The 13,857-nt window shown below is 37.4% G+C and overlaps 1 protein-coding gene across 2 annotated transcripts in view; it reads left to right on the top strand.

Annotated features, from left to right (window-relative positions):
- Positions 1-13,857, top strand: part of LOC126336861 (PCI domain-containing protein 2) — a 75,837-nt gene that overhangs the window by 56,949 nt on the left and 5,031 nt on the right. For both annotated transcript variants that reach the window (XM_050000957.1, XM_050000956.1), the window contains 3 exons: positions 2,451-2,717; positions 4,347-4,564; positions 6,599-6,699. In XM_050000957.1, coding sequence (XP_049856914.1) covers positions 2,451-2,717; positions 4,347-4,564; positions 6,599-6,699 — 586 coding nt within the window. The remainder of the gene's footprint in view (positions 1-2,450; positions 2,718-4,346; positions 4,565-6,598; positions 6,700-13,857) is intronic.

The raw sequence follows: 13,857 nt of genomic DNA, 5'->3' as shown, positions 1-13,857 counted from the left end.
GTGTAAAGAATCAATAAAACATGTATCACCCACTCTTAACAAATTGTTTGCCATTAAAAAGAAAGCTTGGGGCTGATAAAAGATCACCGAATCGGGCATGCAGTACACTGCCGCTATACCGTGTGCGGGTGACACGATGTCTCAGGTAGCTGCTTTGCAGTGGTCACACATTCAGCTGATTGACCACTGCCCTAAGATGTGAGGCTGAACTGCTATCGTGTTGCTCAGCTGCTGCAAATACGATCTTGTAGATCACTGATGCACACGTAGGCATGAAAGCAGGACGCTAAAATCTTACATTTTCTAGATGTACAGTTTCTCTACTCCCATGTAGATAGTTATTTCAGAACATAAATATTGGTTGTTTTTTACCTGGTTTCTATGCTTAAGTAATCTCATTTATACTTTCAGGCTTGTTTGGTTTATTTTCAAGACACCAAGTAACTTCTTCTTAAGTGTAACAGTTATACTGGAGGACACTACAGTGTGTGTTTACCTATATCTCCTTCATTTTTACTTCATTTGTTCTATGCGATACCATGTATTTCTCCATTATTTCTTAAAAATTCCGTTTTGTATGTCAAAAGCTTACGTATTTCAGCACTTATTATCTGTGTCTTTCATATTGGGCACAAAATGAAGTGAAGTAGAAAGGTCTCTGGTTACAGATTGTAACTAAGTTCTCACTTCTTGATTGATCTGTCACTTCAGTGTCCTTCGTGAACACTTTTGCTTTATTGAAGATTTACCGTCGCCTTCTTGTGTCTTCTTGATGCAGTGGAGCTGCTATACAGTGCGACTAATACTGTTGTGGGGCTTGGTTTCCAGCTGGCGAGGGTTGAGGACTAGAAGAGAGCTCACATCTACACCAACTCACTAGGAAATGATGTAACTGACTTATTAGAGAACCTTTCTGTATTTGGTTGTTCTCCTGTCCAACGTTTACTATGCTTGGTGACAAATGTCTTTTTATTCAGAACAACATATCTGAAGTGAATCTCAAAACAGCACATAAGCTTAAGACATTCTTCACAACTTCTATTGGTTGTTTCTGGGTGTGTACAGTGTCAGTAGAGGTGCCTTCCAAAACACCACCAAGCCATGACACCAGAGTATAAATGCAACCTCCAGAGCAGGTAGAGACTGCTTGACAACATTGCACCTTGCTGATGTCCTGTGCTCATTACTCATGTGTGGTCTCTGCACAGACTAAAACAGTTGTGTTGTGTGTTGGCACAGTGGAAATTACCTACATGCTAAGTACCTAAACAGTGGTTTTATATGAAGAGCTGTCATCTGATTGTGAGGAAGAGGTGGAAAAACATGTCGCACTACTGCAAAAGTCATCAAAGTAAAAGTTTTTGCCTTTTAGGTTCATGTTTATATACACTACTGCCTTCTATATTGCAAGCATCAGAGACTAGTGTTTCCAAAGAATAGTCAGTTGCCATCATAGTTGACATTATTTAACACACTAGGCCATTGTGGTGGCAGGATTTTTTATTGATACATATTTAGACTTTTAACTTTAGTTGTATTATCATTTGATTTTTGTGACTTAACAGAAGTTTGAGATAATGACAGTACACTTTTAACATCTACATTTAGTGTTTTTTTCCATTCTGATAAAGTTTATGACCCATTAATAAATTTTAATTGCCTTTATAAAAAAGCAGTTGTGACAGTTGTGTGTTTCTGTAATAGATGACATAATCAATACATCGTAATGCATGTTTGGAACTGACAAATTTTTGAATGTAACTTCCTACTCTTTTGTGCATCTCAGAATCCTAGTTTTTACTAAAAATTTGATCATTCTAAATTTTACTTTCCTGCTGGATTACTTGATAGATTGTCCTCCAAACACTGAGAGTGAGTCTAGTTTGTCTTCAACTAATTTCAGGTATTACTGATTTTCCTCCCATATCTTTCAACTGTAATCGTTTTTGTCAAACATATGTGTCTTCATGGTGCTGCAGTGTTAATGCACAAGGCATGTGCTTTAGAGGAGCAGAACATTCAAATTTAGATTTTCCATAGATCACATAAATTGCTTATGGAAAATGTCGAGACAGTTCCTTTAAAAGGATGCAGCTGATTTTCTTGTTCAGTCTGAGCTTGTGCTCATCCTCTAATGGAGTCATCACCTTTTGTGAATATTAAGGACAGTAATACTTTTCCTGTGTTCTTTTGCTCTTATAATAATTAAATCAAATACAGTTAACTGCATGAAACAATGTCAAAAAGTATGGGAGGTTTTATTCTACAGAATTTAGCAGTATGTTCAAATTAAACCTAAATACCATTATAATCATTCATTGTTGACCATACTGGAATTATTGGTGGGAAAGATTTTTTGTGTTTGTTGTTTTTGAAAATGTATTCTCAATTGTTTTTATGTTTACATAAATTAGTTCCCTAGATGACTTTCTACTTTTTACTTTTTTCAGATGTGTTACTGCTGTCAATAACCAAGAATTTATGCCTGCATATAACTATCAGACTGGGATGGTACAAGCTGTGACAAAATTGCTTCAGTCTCAGAGGGACCAGAATTGGGCCCTACCAGTAATGTGTGCTGCTTGTTTAGACTTGCGAATGATTGCCGTACAAGCAGATAAACAAGTTACACATCGCTCTGTGGAGAGCCCCATGGAAATTTTTGAGAAAACTGCTGAATGTCTAATGGGTTGCTTTAGGATATGTGCTGCTGACAAGTAAGTTGGAGAGAGGAAAGCTTTTGTCATGTCATAGAATGTATCTGTTATATACGTCCTTTAGTCAAGATACTTGCTTTCGTTTAACTAGTTAAATACAGGCCTTGCATTACGCCATTCTCGTCTTCAGAAATAATTTTATGTTTTATATGTCTTTCTGTTTAGTTATGTGCTGGCTTTTCAAATATTTTGGAAAATATTGCCATTAGACAAATTGACGGATAGTTACCTATCTCACTGTGGCTGCCTCTTTCATCAGCTGGTCATTTTTCTATCTATCAGAAATGTTAACTTCTTGAAATGATTAATTGATAATGAAATGGGGTGGTATGCTGTACTAAGATATACTGCCTTTATTATTTATGTTGCTATTTCATCCCATCTTACTGGGTTTAGAGTTTTAAAGACTTTTGAATATTAGCCACATTACAACACAACACAGGATCAAATCTGACTTCATTAGAGTTAGTATGAGTGCAGTCAGGATAAATGTAAGGAGGAAAGTAGTATCCATTTCTTGGGAATCAGTGAAGTGTTTATTGAATGCTGTACAGATTTCCTTATCTTCAGTTAGATTTTTTGAAAATAATTTTTGATAGTTCCTACTTCAACTTTCTTAATGGACCACAGCTTTTGATTTGTTTCTGGTATCTGAAATGAAACTTTCTAATTGCAATTTGTCCAGACATTTTTGCTCTACTATGCTGTTAAATGATCTTGTACACCTTGTTAAAAGTGTTTGGAACTTTGGATCAATTTAGACATTTTAATCTCTTTCGTTAAGCAGGAGTGACTGTGTATGAACTGTCATTCTGTTATGTATGGAAAGTATTGATTGAATAAATTTACTGAACTTATTTTGCTAACGGACTATGGCATTTTTTCTATTAAATTAATCCACATAATATTACACAAAATTTATTATTATCATTACATTACAGATTCTGTTCAGCTAAGGTAGTGAAACAAAATAGAGCTAAATGGGCAGTCATTCTCATGAAGTTTTCACCATTCAGTTTCAAATCATCTGTAGACACGAGATCCATCACATTTATTGCAACCTTGTCATTAACTTTTATGTTAATATCAGCAGAAATAACAACCTTTCTGTACAGCTTTACTGATCTTAATGTGTTTAATAAAATTTAAATTTATTCAGGAATACATATATGATTGAATAACTTGCTGACAGATTAAAACTGTGTCCCAGACCTCTCCTGTCACCTTTAGTATTTGATCCCTATTCAGACAGACAGTTTTAATTTGTGATGAATTTTCGTTATTAATTAAACTATTATTGTTGTTATAGTATTTCCAGTGTTATTTTCATTATTAAATTTCACAGATAAAAGTTTCATTATTATATTTTGTATACTTTCAATAAGTTATCACTTTGTTGTAGCATATTCTATGATATTATAAGTCTCAGTCCAGCATTGAATTTTAAACTGTAATGACATTGCTTGTTGTTGTGGCTATAATATGAAAAGATAATATTTGTGTGTATTAACTGCGGTTTCAGTAAAACTGAGACTTTTTTAATTAGAAAAATATGATGAACATAATTTTGTGAATGAGTACTGTGGAACTATGCATGATGGTGACTCTTGAAGCACTATTATTTTTCAGCCGATCGACAGAAATATCTACCAAGAGATGGGGAATGCTTCCACTTGTAAACCAATTGTTTAAAGTGTATTTCCGAATAAACAAACTCCATTTGTGCAAGCCTCTTATCAGAGCAATTGAATCATCCCCTTTGAAAGACAATTTTTCTCTTAGTCAGCAGATAACATATAAGTATTATGTTGGAAGGAAGGCAATGTTTGACAGTGATTTCAAATCAGGTAAATTTGTTTTGCTTTCATCTCTTTTTCAAAACTGTTATAACTTGAAAAAATGTTTGATAGAAATTAGTAATCTTATAGACTAAATGTTATGTTCGTGGACACACATACAGCTTCACAGAAGGTACTTCGTACGAAAGTGCTGTTGGTATTGTGTGTCAACATGTACATGGATCTGGAGGGATACTATATTTATGTAAGGCAGAAAAACCGCAGCTCCTCAGTTTGATTATCTGGATAACACATATAGATGAATCTCTCAGCATATTTAGTTGAAATGAAGAAAACTGACTCGGGTACAAGTGAAAAATAACTACTGAAAATGTAAAGAATTGAAAGTACTTCATGAAGTTCAATATTCAGTAGAAAATATGATCAAACATGAAGGAACACAGTTTTCTGTGAGAAATGTCTTACTAAAACGGGCAGTACATACTTCTTGGTCACAGAACAAATGCCTGATCAGAAAATACTTTTTTAAAAAGAGCTGACCTGTCATTATTGCTGGACTATTAAGTGTTATTTAAAACTCCCATGCCTGAAATTAAATCTTAAGTGGCATATTTTTATACACCTTATTATACAGCAAACTTTGCGTTACATGTCTGAAAAAGATATCTGTGTGTGTGTGTGTAGTCAAAGACAAATGAATGTTTTGCGCTAGTAGGTCAGCTCAAAAAAGTTATACAGAGTTCAAACAATACAGAGTAGGAACTGGGTAAAAATACCTACCTCTTGTGGATAGTGCTCTTCCAGTTGAACTAATAAAGTTCTCCTCACAGAGAGACACAGAGGTGCTGAAGGCTGAGTGGTCTAGGCGCTTCAGTCTGGAACCGCGCGTCCGCTACGGTCGCAGGTTCGAATCCTGCCTCAGGCATGGATGTGTGTGATGCCCTTAGGTTAGTTAAGTTTAAGTAGTTCTAAATTCTAGGGGACTGATGACCTCAGACGTTAAGTCCAATAGTGCTCAGAGCCATTTGAACTACTGAATGAAAAAAAATTAACTTGTTCCTTTGCAAATATAGTTTATTGAAGGTAGTTACTGAACTGTTTCTTTGCTCCACAGAAGATAATTGTGCAGTATTGACAAAAGAGCATCTCAGAAGGGAAGGGCATACAGCTAGTTCTAATTGTCATTTTGTTTGTAATGAGTAACTGGATCACCCAATAAGAATACTGCCCACAAAAGAAAAATGTGTAGATCAAACTTCTGGTACAAGACTGTTCATATGTGGGTACAAATGTTCAACACACTCAACTGAGATTAAAAATTTCATTCTAGTCAAATTTTGGCTGTATCTTCAGGAATCCTAAGATTATTTAAGTAAATGCGCCTGAAAAGATTGTTGACCACAATTGTGTGTCATTGTCAGTCATGTAAGTTTCAAATGGTTTGGGTTTGTTTCAAGTTCAGTAGGATGAAATATCTCTTTGCCATACATGCTGTTCTTTTTACTTTCATTCTATGAAAAAATAATTGTTTTTTGTTTTGTTGAAGGAAAAAGGTCGAAATATTAAATTGTGAAATGAGCGAAGGGGTAGCCAACCGTCTAAACAAAAACATGAACCTGGTAGTCAGCTTATGGACTTGCATGCTTCTTCATGCTCCCCTGCCTAGACACAAAATGCTGGAATAATTTAGTTGTGCATTTATATGGGTTTTGAAGAACACAAGTTCACAGACTAAGATTTGCATGTGAGTTCTTGTATATGTGACTGCCACTGTCAATTTCCTCCATTGTGTGGTGAAGGATGATCTTTCCACATCCATATTGTTTGTAATTCAGCAAGGATTTTCCAGTATTGTGAAAATATGTCATGCACAGAAGTATTCAGTTCTCTGACTTTCTGATTTTTTAAATTCAAATTTGCCAAGAGCATCTTGTTACAGCTTTGAGAGTCTTTCTTTCTTTGCTTTTACTCATGTTAGTGTAAATGTGGACTCTCAGTTTTGCATTTTGAACATTGCATTCCTAAATTAAAAGTTTGTAAAATTGAATTCTTGTTTTCTAAAGCTTTTTTTTTTTTTCTCAGCTGATACCTATTTGTCCTTCGCATTTGAAAAATGCCACAAGAAATGTGTGAGAAATAAACGCTTGATTCTAATATATCTGGTTCCTGTGAAGATGTTACTTGTAAGTACATAGTAATAAAAGGTATTGTATCTGCATGACACATGTGGTTAGTATCACAAGCACATTCGTAAATTAGTTTGACACTTACTTTGTTATTGTAATGAATCATTCGCTATTTCATATCATTACACTGGCTCAGTTGTGAAGTGCCGGACTACATACCCAAAGGTCTCGCATTTGGTCCCCGCTTGGTTGTAGGATTTTTATCTTTCACTTACCACTTCTTTCAGCTCCGTCAGTGTGTATTAATGTGAGGTACAGAGTTCACATTAAACCATGGGTCTACGTATTACAGACTCTATAAAGGTTGATTTACACTTCATGGAATGGAATATAGTGGAATGGAATGTCTAACATTCGACAACACATTTCAAATGACGACATTCACACATTCTGTCAGAAGAATGGGACAAACATAACAGGACATCAGTTTCAACATTTGTCAGTAAGAAAGTTTTTACTTATTTGTTGGTGGGGTGGACAATGTTGTGGTCTGCTAATGTCAGAGTTTTCACGATGCTCACATATAATAGTGGACTTAATGTTTTTGCATCTTCTTGGACAATTTGATTATTTTGCTTTGTATCTGTTACACATTGCAAATGTTCCAAGATGAATTGATATTCTTTTTTAGCTGACTGTTTTTCTATAAGAGAGGCCAGAGACCATATGCCTGTATCTGAAAGTGAAAAATGATATAGGTTTTTATACCTGGACATAGAAAAAGCCTAAACTGTATATAAAAAAGAACATAAATTGATGAAGCATCATTCAGTAAGTAAACCTTTTAACAGTGAAAAAGTCAGCTGTATCAAATGAGAAAAATAGTGTTGTTTTTTATATTGTTTGGTACATAAAATTGTGTGTGGGGGAATGCACTAAGAAGATAAACAGACCCAGTGTTTTCTTCTTCTTCTTCTTCTTCTTCTTCTTCTTCTTGTACATTTATTTCCACTTGTGCAGGATTGGTGTGGTTAGGAATGGATTTGTTGTGGTTAGTTTCAAGGGATGGGAATGGATTTGTTGTGGTTAGTTTCAAGGGATGGCTGGAGACCCTTCCTGTCGGAATGGTTGCTCCCCAACTGTCTGCCGTTCAATGTTATCCTATGTGAATGAGAGCGAAAGTTTACTAAATGTTTGTGAGTCATGTAACTGAGGCAGGACTTGGGTACCAGCCAATTATTCACCTAGTTGGTTGTCAGTAACTACCTAAAAACCACATCCAGCTTGGCTGACACACTGACCTTAATCATTAATCAATCTGGGATGAGCGCATCTCCCTGTCCTGGAGGCAGCACTTTAATGCACATTTCTGTCTGGGCAGTTAAACACGCTCTGTGTATTGCCTTTAAATATTTGTTGATGTGTAATATGTATATATTTTCACTAGCAAATAAATGTTGATACTTAGAAGTATTCAGACGGGACTTTTCCAGCTGTTCTATTTCCGAGCAGTTTACCATATGAACTTTGTCAAGATCATCCAGTATGAAGTTTGCTTTGGCTATTAATAAACTTTCTCTTTGCTAGTTTCTTAATTTTGGTGTTTGCTTACTTTTTGTATCATAGATGGTATTTCATAACCTCACTTTCACAATTCACTACTGGTTTAAGTGAAGTGATGTTGGATTGATGGTCCATCAAGTGTGAATACACCACCATTTAATGGTGACATTGCCTGATGGTCAATTCAAGGCAATAGTATACCACCTCTGATAGAACTATGTCTAGTAAGCAACTTTCTCTTCCAAATGCAAAAATGGTTTCTTGATGTAATGAGGAGAAATGATCATCGTAATAAAATAAGAGCAATCGGAGTTTGCAAGGAAAGATTTAAGTGTTTGTTTTTGCTGTGCATTGTTTGCTTCTTATTCCGATTCTAGTATGGTGGATAGTTGGCCACAGTAACAGTTATAAGAAGAAATCTAGAGCGAGGATTAAAATTTTAGTGGGAGTGGAAGATGACCTTTTCAAGAAGGGAAGGTGAGAGAGAAATCTAGTGGAATTGTATGTGAAACATTGGAAGATAATGTAAGGCCTGATGTATACATGATTTCAACAAACTAAGAACCCAAAGGAAGTTCTGCATTGGCATTCTAAAATTGATCTTGTAATAAGTGCATTAAAATTGCCTTTATTTGATTGCTTTAACTGGGTCTACCCCTAATTCGAACCTGGAGGTACTTTATAAATTATTTATACGCAACTAGGCAGCTACCCAGAGGCATGATGTTTTGCGTGCAGGGTGACCTAGAACTACAAACCCAGTTATTTCATTCACCAAGAAAAATGGAAGAAAAACATTTATTGTTGCATATAGTAGTCACCATAGAGCTGACTAAATGGTATTTCAAATAGGTATAAGTGAAAACCTACACAGCATAAAGGAGAAGTTCTGTTAAATATTTATCTTAACCACAATTTGGATATTCAGGAGGAGATGTCACACTACTGAGGAGACAATAATATAAACACCTGCGCATGAGTTCCAGTATTATGTGTGATAGAATAGTGTTACACTGTTGATTTGAAATGTGGATAGATACAGTTATACCAGTATGCACATCTATAATTCTGTGACAGGGAAGTAAGAGCAGCACAGATTTGATTTGAGCAGACTTTTCCAAACTGATCCAATCCAGGTCTATGAATATATATACATGTGCAAAGACAGGCGTTATAATGGACACCAAGCACATGTAAAGTTAAAATATAAGTACAGCCATGTGTGAGGAAGAAGTTTTGGAACAAGTAGCTAATGTTCCATCAAGTAGTATGTGTAGAGTAGCTTGTGCAATACATTCAAGCTACCAAAGTGTGGTGTGGGTTCTACAAAAGACATTGTTTTGTGATGCAAATGTCACAATGAATTTATTTCTAACCAGAAGTCAAGCATGAAATATTATGAAACTGATCAGTTACAACACCACTAATGTGTTCTAAAAATTATAGTTGAGGAAAGAAATCTATGAAAGACCCTTGTTTGAGAGATCAAACAATGGAAAATCGAGGATGGAATGTAACAATACCAGAGAAGGAAAGTTGCTACTCACCATACAGGCATGACAACCAACAAGCTGTCTGTCCGCACGAACGACCACTGACAAACTGTGGCCAAGAAACAAGTGGACCTCCCTATTGCTGAACATGCTGCCAAACATGATATCCCTCATCTTAATGACTGCTTCACAGCCTGTGCCATATGGATCCTTCCCACCAACACCAGCTTTTCTGAATTGCGCAGATGGGAACTTTCCCGTAACCCTCCTGGCCTCAACCTTCATTAATCACTGTCCTCACCCATCCATCCCCATCCCTGTTACCATTACATCGCTACACAGCCGTCATTTCACCGGCGCACCCAGTCTTTTATTTTCTCTCATTTCCGCTACTTACTCCCACCCTCCCCCCCCCCCCCCACCCCACCCCCTCCGCATCTTCTCTCCTTCCTTCCGTCTAAACTGCAACACTTGACTGTCCGCCACTCCCACCATACTATCTCTGCCCCTCCCTGCCACAGCCTCCTCATTAACCCCACCCAGTTGCCACTCTCATCATGCACACTGGTGCTGCTGTTCGCAGTGTGTGTGTGTGTGTGTGTGTGTGTGTGTGTGTGTGTGTGTGTGTGTACTGCTGACAAAGGCTTTAATGGCCGAAAGCTTTAATTGTGTGTATCTTTTTATTGTGCCTATTGCGACTCAGCATCTCAGCTGTAGGGTGAGTAGCAGCTTTCCATCTCTGGCCTTCTTTGAGAGAGTAATTCTGACAAAATATGTAACTTTAATGTCTCATTACATGGTCCTGACATTATTTCAAAGTGTATACCACATTTTTGTCAAAGTTCTTCTGTATTTATTATTTATTTATTTTATTTTTACATAGCATTATTAATGAAAAAGGTCCCACAGTGCCTATCAAAGACAAGGCTTCTGCATTTAAGTCATTGGCACTCAGTCATAACTAGTTGCAAAAGTTTTAAAGTCACATTTCACCCCAGAACTGTTGGCCTGTCCGACGAGTGCTTGATTATTAAAATGTAGCTACAGTACGTATTCAGTTGTCTGCTCATACTACTGGTCAAATATTTACAATGCATTTGTATCCTTGTGACTCAAGAGAAACCAGAATGTTTGTACTTGTATACAAGAGGTTTATTAAGGGCCAAAAGATACAGTTGCCAAGGTGTGGCATGAGCTGTGAGCTGCACTTTAGGGAAAGAATGCAGCCGTGACTGGGGCAACCACAATAGGGATACTATCCAGCTTGAAAATAGTAGGACATCAAATGACACTCACCTGTGAAATGAAAATAAGGCCATTCATGTGTGTGTGTGTGTGTGTTATGCTGCTGTTATAGCTGCTGCTTCTGCCCTACGAGACATGATTGCTATTTATATTTTTAATATCCTTGCCAGTGGTATTGGTGGTTTGTAAGTTGACGATGAATTTTACTGTCATTGTGTCAATGTTTATTCCTCTTCAAATTTATGATCATGACTGTAACGAGAAGCCTAATTGACTTTATGATACAAAACTGTTCGTTTACTTTTCAAGTGCACATCAGATGTGGATGTAACATTCTTCTTTCATAAATGTTGTTTGACTGTAGTGAAAATTAGACCAACTGCATTTAATTAAGATTGAGTAAGCAGATAATATGAGAACTTGTTGCTCATGTATTGCTACAAGGGTTGTCCATAAAGTAAAGTCTCCAATGAGCTCCCGTTGGGATCAAGCAAGCTAGCTTAGATCTGACAATAGTGCCGTGTTCCTTGCTTCCCACACCACTATTCTTGCCAGTTCCCACGTCTCTGCAATGCTAATTCTTGGCGTAGCATTAGTTAACGATGGAAGGGACAAGCGACATTCCCGCCAAATGTGAATTTGTTCTGTGAGTAGATTTCTGTGGTTGAAGGGATCCATTGCCAGTTGACCAATGTGTTCAGAGAACAGTGTATGGGTGTAAAAAATGTGCGTAAGTGGTGTAGGCCAGTCACTGGCATCCATCAGTTTTGGACGAGACAGTGACGAAAGTCGGAGAAGTTTTGGTTGTGGATCGGCATGTGACTGTGCGAGAGAGTCCCGAACTGACAGGGGACACCTCTAAGACTACAGCAGACAAGATTTTGACAGACATTTGGATGTTTGACAAGGTGTGTGCCAGGTGGGTGCTGTAGATGCTCACTGATGAACACAAAAAGAAGCACATTGAAAGTGCCTGCTAGTTTCTGCACCATTACCATGAAGAGGGTGAGGAATCTGTGGATTCAGTTGTAACTGGGGACAAGACTTGGGTCCACTACTTCATGCCAAATAGTAAGGAACAATCAAAACAAAGGCGGCATTACGGTTCTCCTAATCTCAAGAAGTTCAAGCAAACACCGTCAGTGGGAAGGTGATGGCTTTAGTATTCTGAGGTAAGGAAGGTGTTTTACTGGTCAAATACCTGGAAAGAGGTACAACAATCAACGTAGCAAGGTACTGCGAGCCACTAACAAAACTACACTGGGCTATACCTAACAAAAGGAGGGGTTGGCTGACAAAGGGAGTTTGTTTGCACCATGACAACGTCTGCCCTCATGTTGCCAGCACCACGATAAATTTCATTGCCAAATTCGGGTGAGAAATCATTGACCACCCTTCATACAGCCCTGATGTGGCTCCTAGTGACTACTATTTGTTCCTCAACTTGAAGCAACAATCGAGGAGACTGAAATTTTCAAGTGAGGAAGAGCTGACGGCAGCTGTCCATTCCTTCCTGCACAAGTTGGTGGGAGAATGGTACAACTTAGGTATGAAAAAGCTTCTGGAGCATCTCCAAAAATGCATAGATCATGATAGGGACTGCGTTGAAAAATAGCTAAAAGTCCAAGCTTTCAGAATCTGTCATTGGTTTTGCAATAAAATGAGCTTCCTATTTGGAAGAGCATTGGAAACCTTAATTTATGGACAACCCTTGTAGGATATCACTTTTATAATTATTTTGAATCTGTTTTTGTTGATTTTTTAAAAAGCAGCTCAGGTCTGCTTTTTATATAACTTCATGAAATAAAATACATTTCCTGAAACGAAGTTAGTTATTTCAACATTCCAAAAAGAAAATACAGGTTGTAGAACCTCTTGAACTATTAAATTTTCTATGTCTGTGAAGGCCTGGAGAAATTTAAGGCTTTGCTTCATCGCTGCTCATTAAGAGATTCATAAATGGAAAAAGTGGGATACAGTTATTACATAAGGCGAATGTAATATGATCTGGAAATAGGATGATTGATTGCTGTTGATGATAAGAGGCACACCTTCAGCATTGTTATTCTTTCCTGTAATTTTACTGGTAAATTAGAGCTTACTTGCAAAAACTGGTTGTCCCCGTGACCATTCAGCATCGGAGCTTGCAACATAGAGCAGGTGTTTCAATAGTGGTTTTTGTATTTGTAGGGACTCGGGGAAGTAATACAGATGAGTAACAGAGGTGCTGCATTAGACAGCGTCGAGGCAGCCATCAAAGTGCGGGATTGGCAATGAGTCTACAGTTTTGAACTACTGTTGGCACATGCAAGTTATCCATGGGAAATTAATACATAAAACTACATGAAAATAATGGTAGAATTATTTCCAGCCCATATAAAATTAGTACATATATCTAGAGAGAATCAGTCGGATGTAAATAAGTAAGCAGTACTGAGACATGAAAGTAATGAAGACAAAAGTGTGTTGATTTCCACTGATACACTGACATGTTGGTGGTACACTGCATGTGAGAACATGTTGTTACTGTGATAAAAGAATAGTGAGCATCTTCTAAGAATGTGCCCGCCTGACTTTAATGTAATGTAGTCCGGCATGTGTTGCAACTAAGATAGTGGCAGACTGGCATTCAATCTTCTCATTGTGCTGAGGCCAACTGACCAGAGCTAGACTGTTCTGGAGTGGTCTTGGGAAAATCTCTCCATCAGTTTTATTCCCTCGGTGAAGACACCGTGGAGTGACTACACTGGTAAAACGTAGTTCCTAGCAGCCAACTTGACCAGGACAGCAACAATGATCCCTCCTGTGATGTTTCAGGCAGAATGACACGGGTGACTCCCTGGCTATTAGGTTGGTCATTTTGCAGTGGTGCTGGCCGAACACCTCTGACCAATGCCACTGTGAATGAAAGGTC

Source organism: Schistocerca gregaria, chromosome 2, assembly GCF_023897955.1.
Source record: "Schistocerca gregaria isolate iqSchGreg1 chromosome 2, iqSchGreg1.2, whole genome shotgun sequence".
Taxonomy (NCBI): Eukaryota; Metazoa; Arthropoda; class Insecta; order Orthoptera; family Acrididae; genus Schistocerca; species Schistocerca gregaria.
This window is presented reverse-complemented; position numbering and strand designations above follow the sequence as displayed.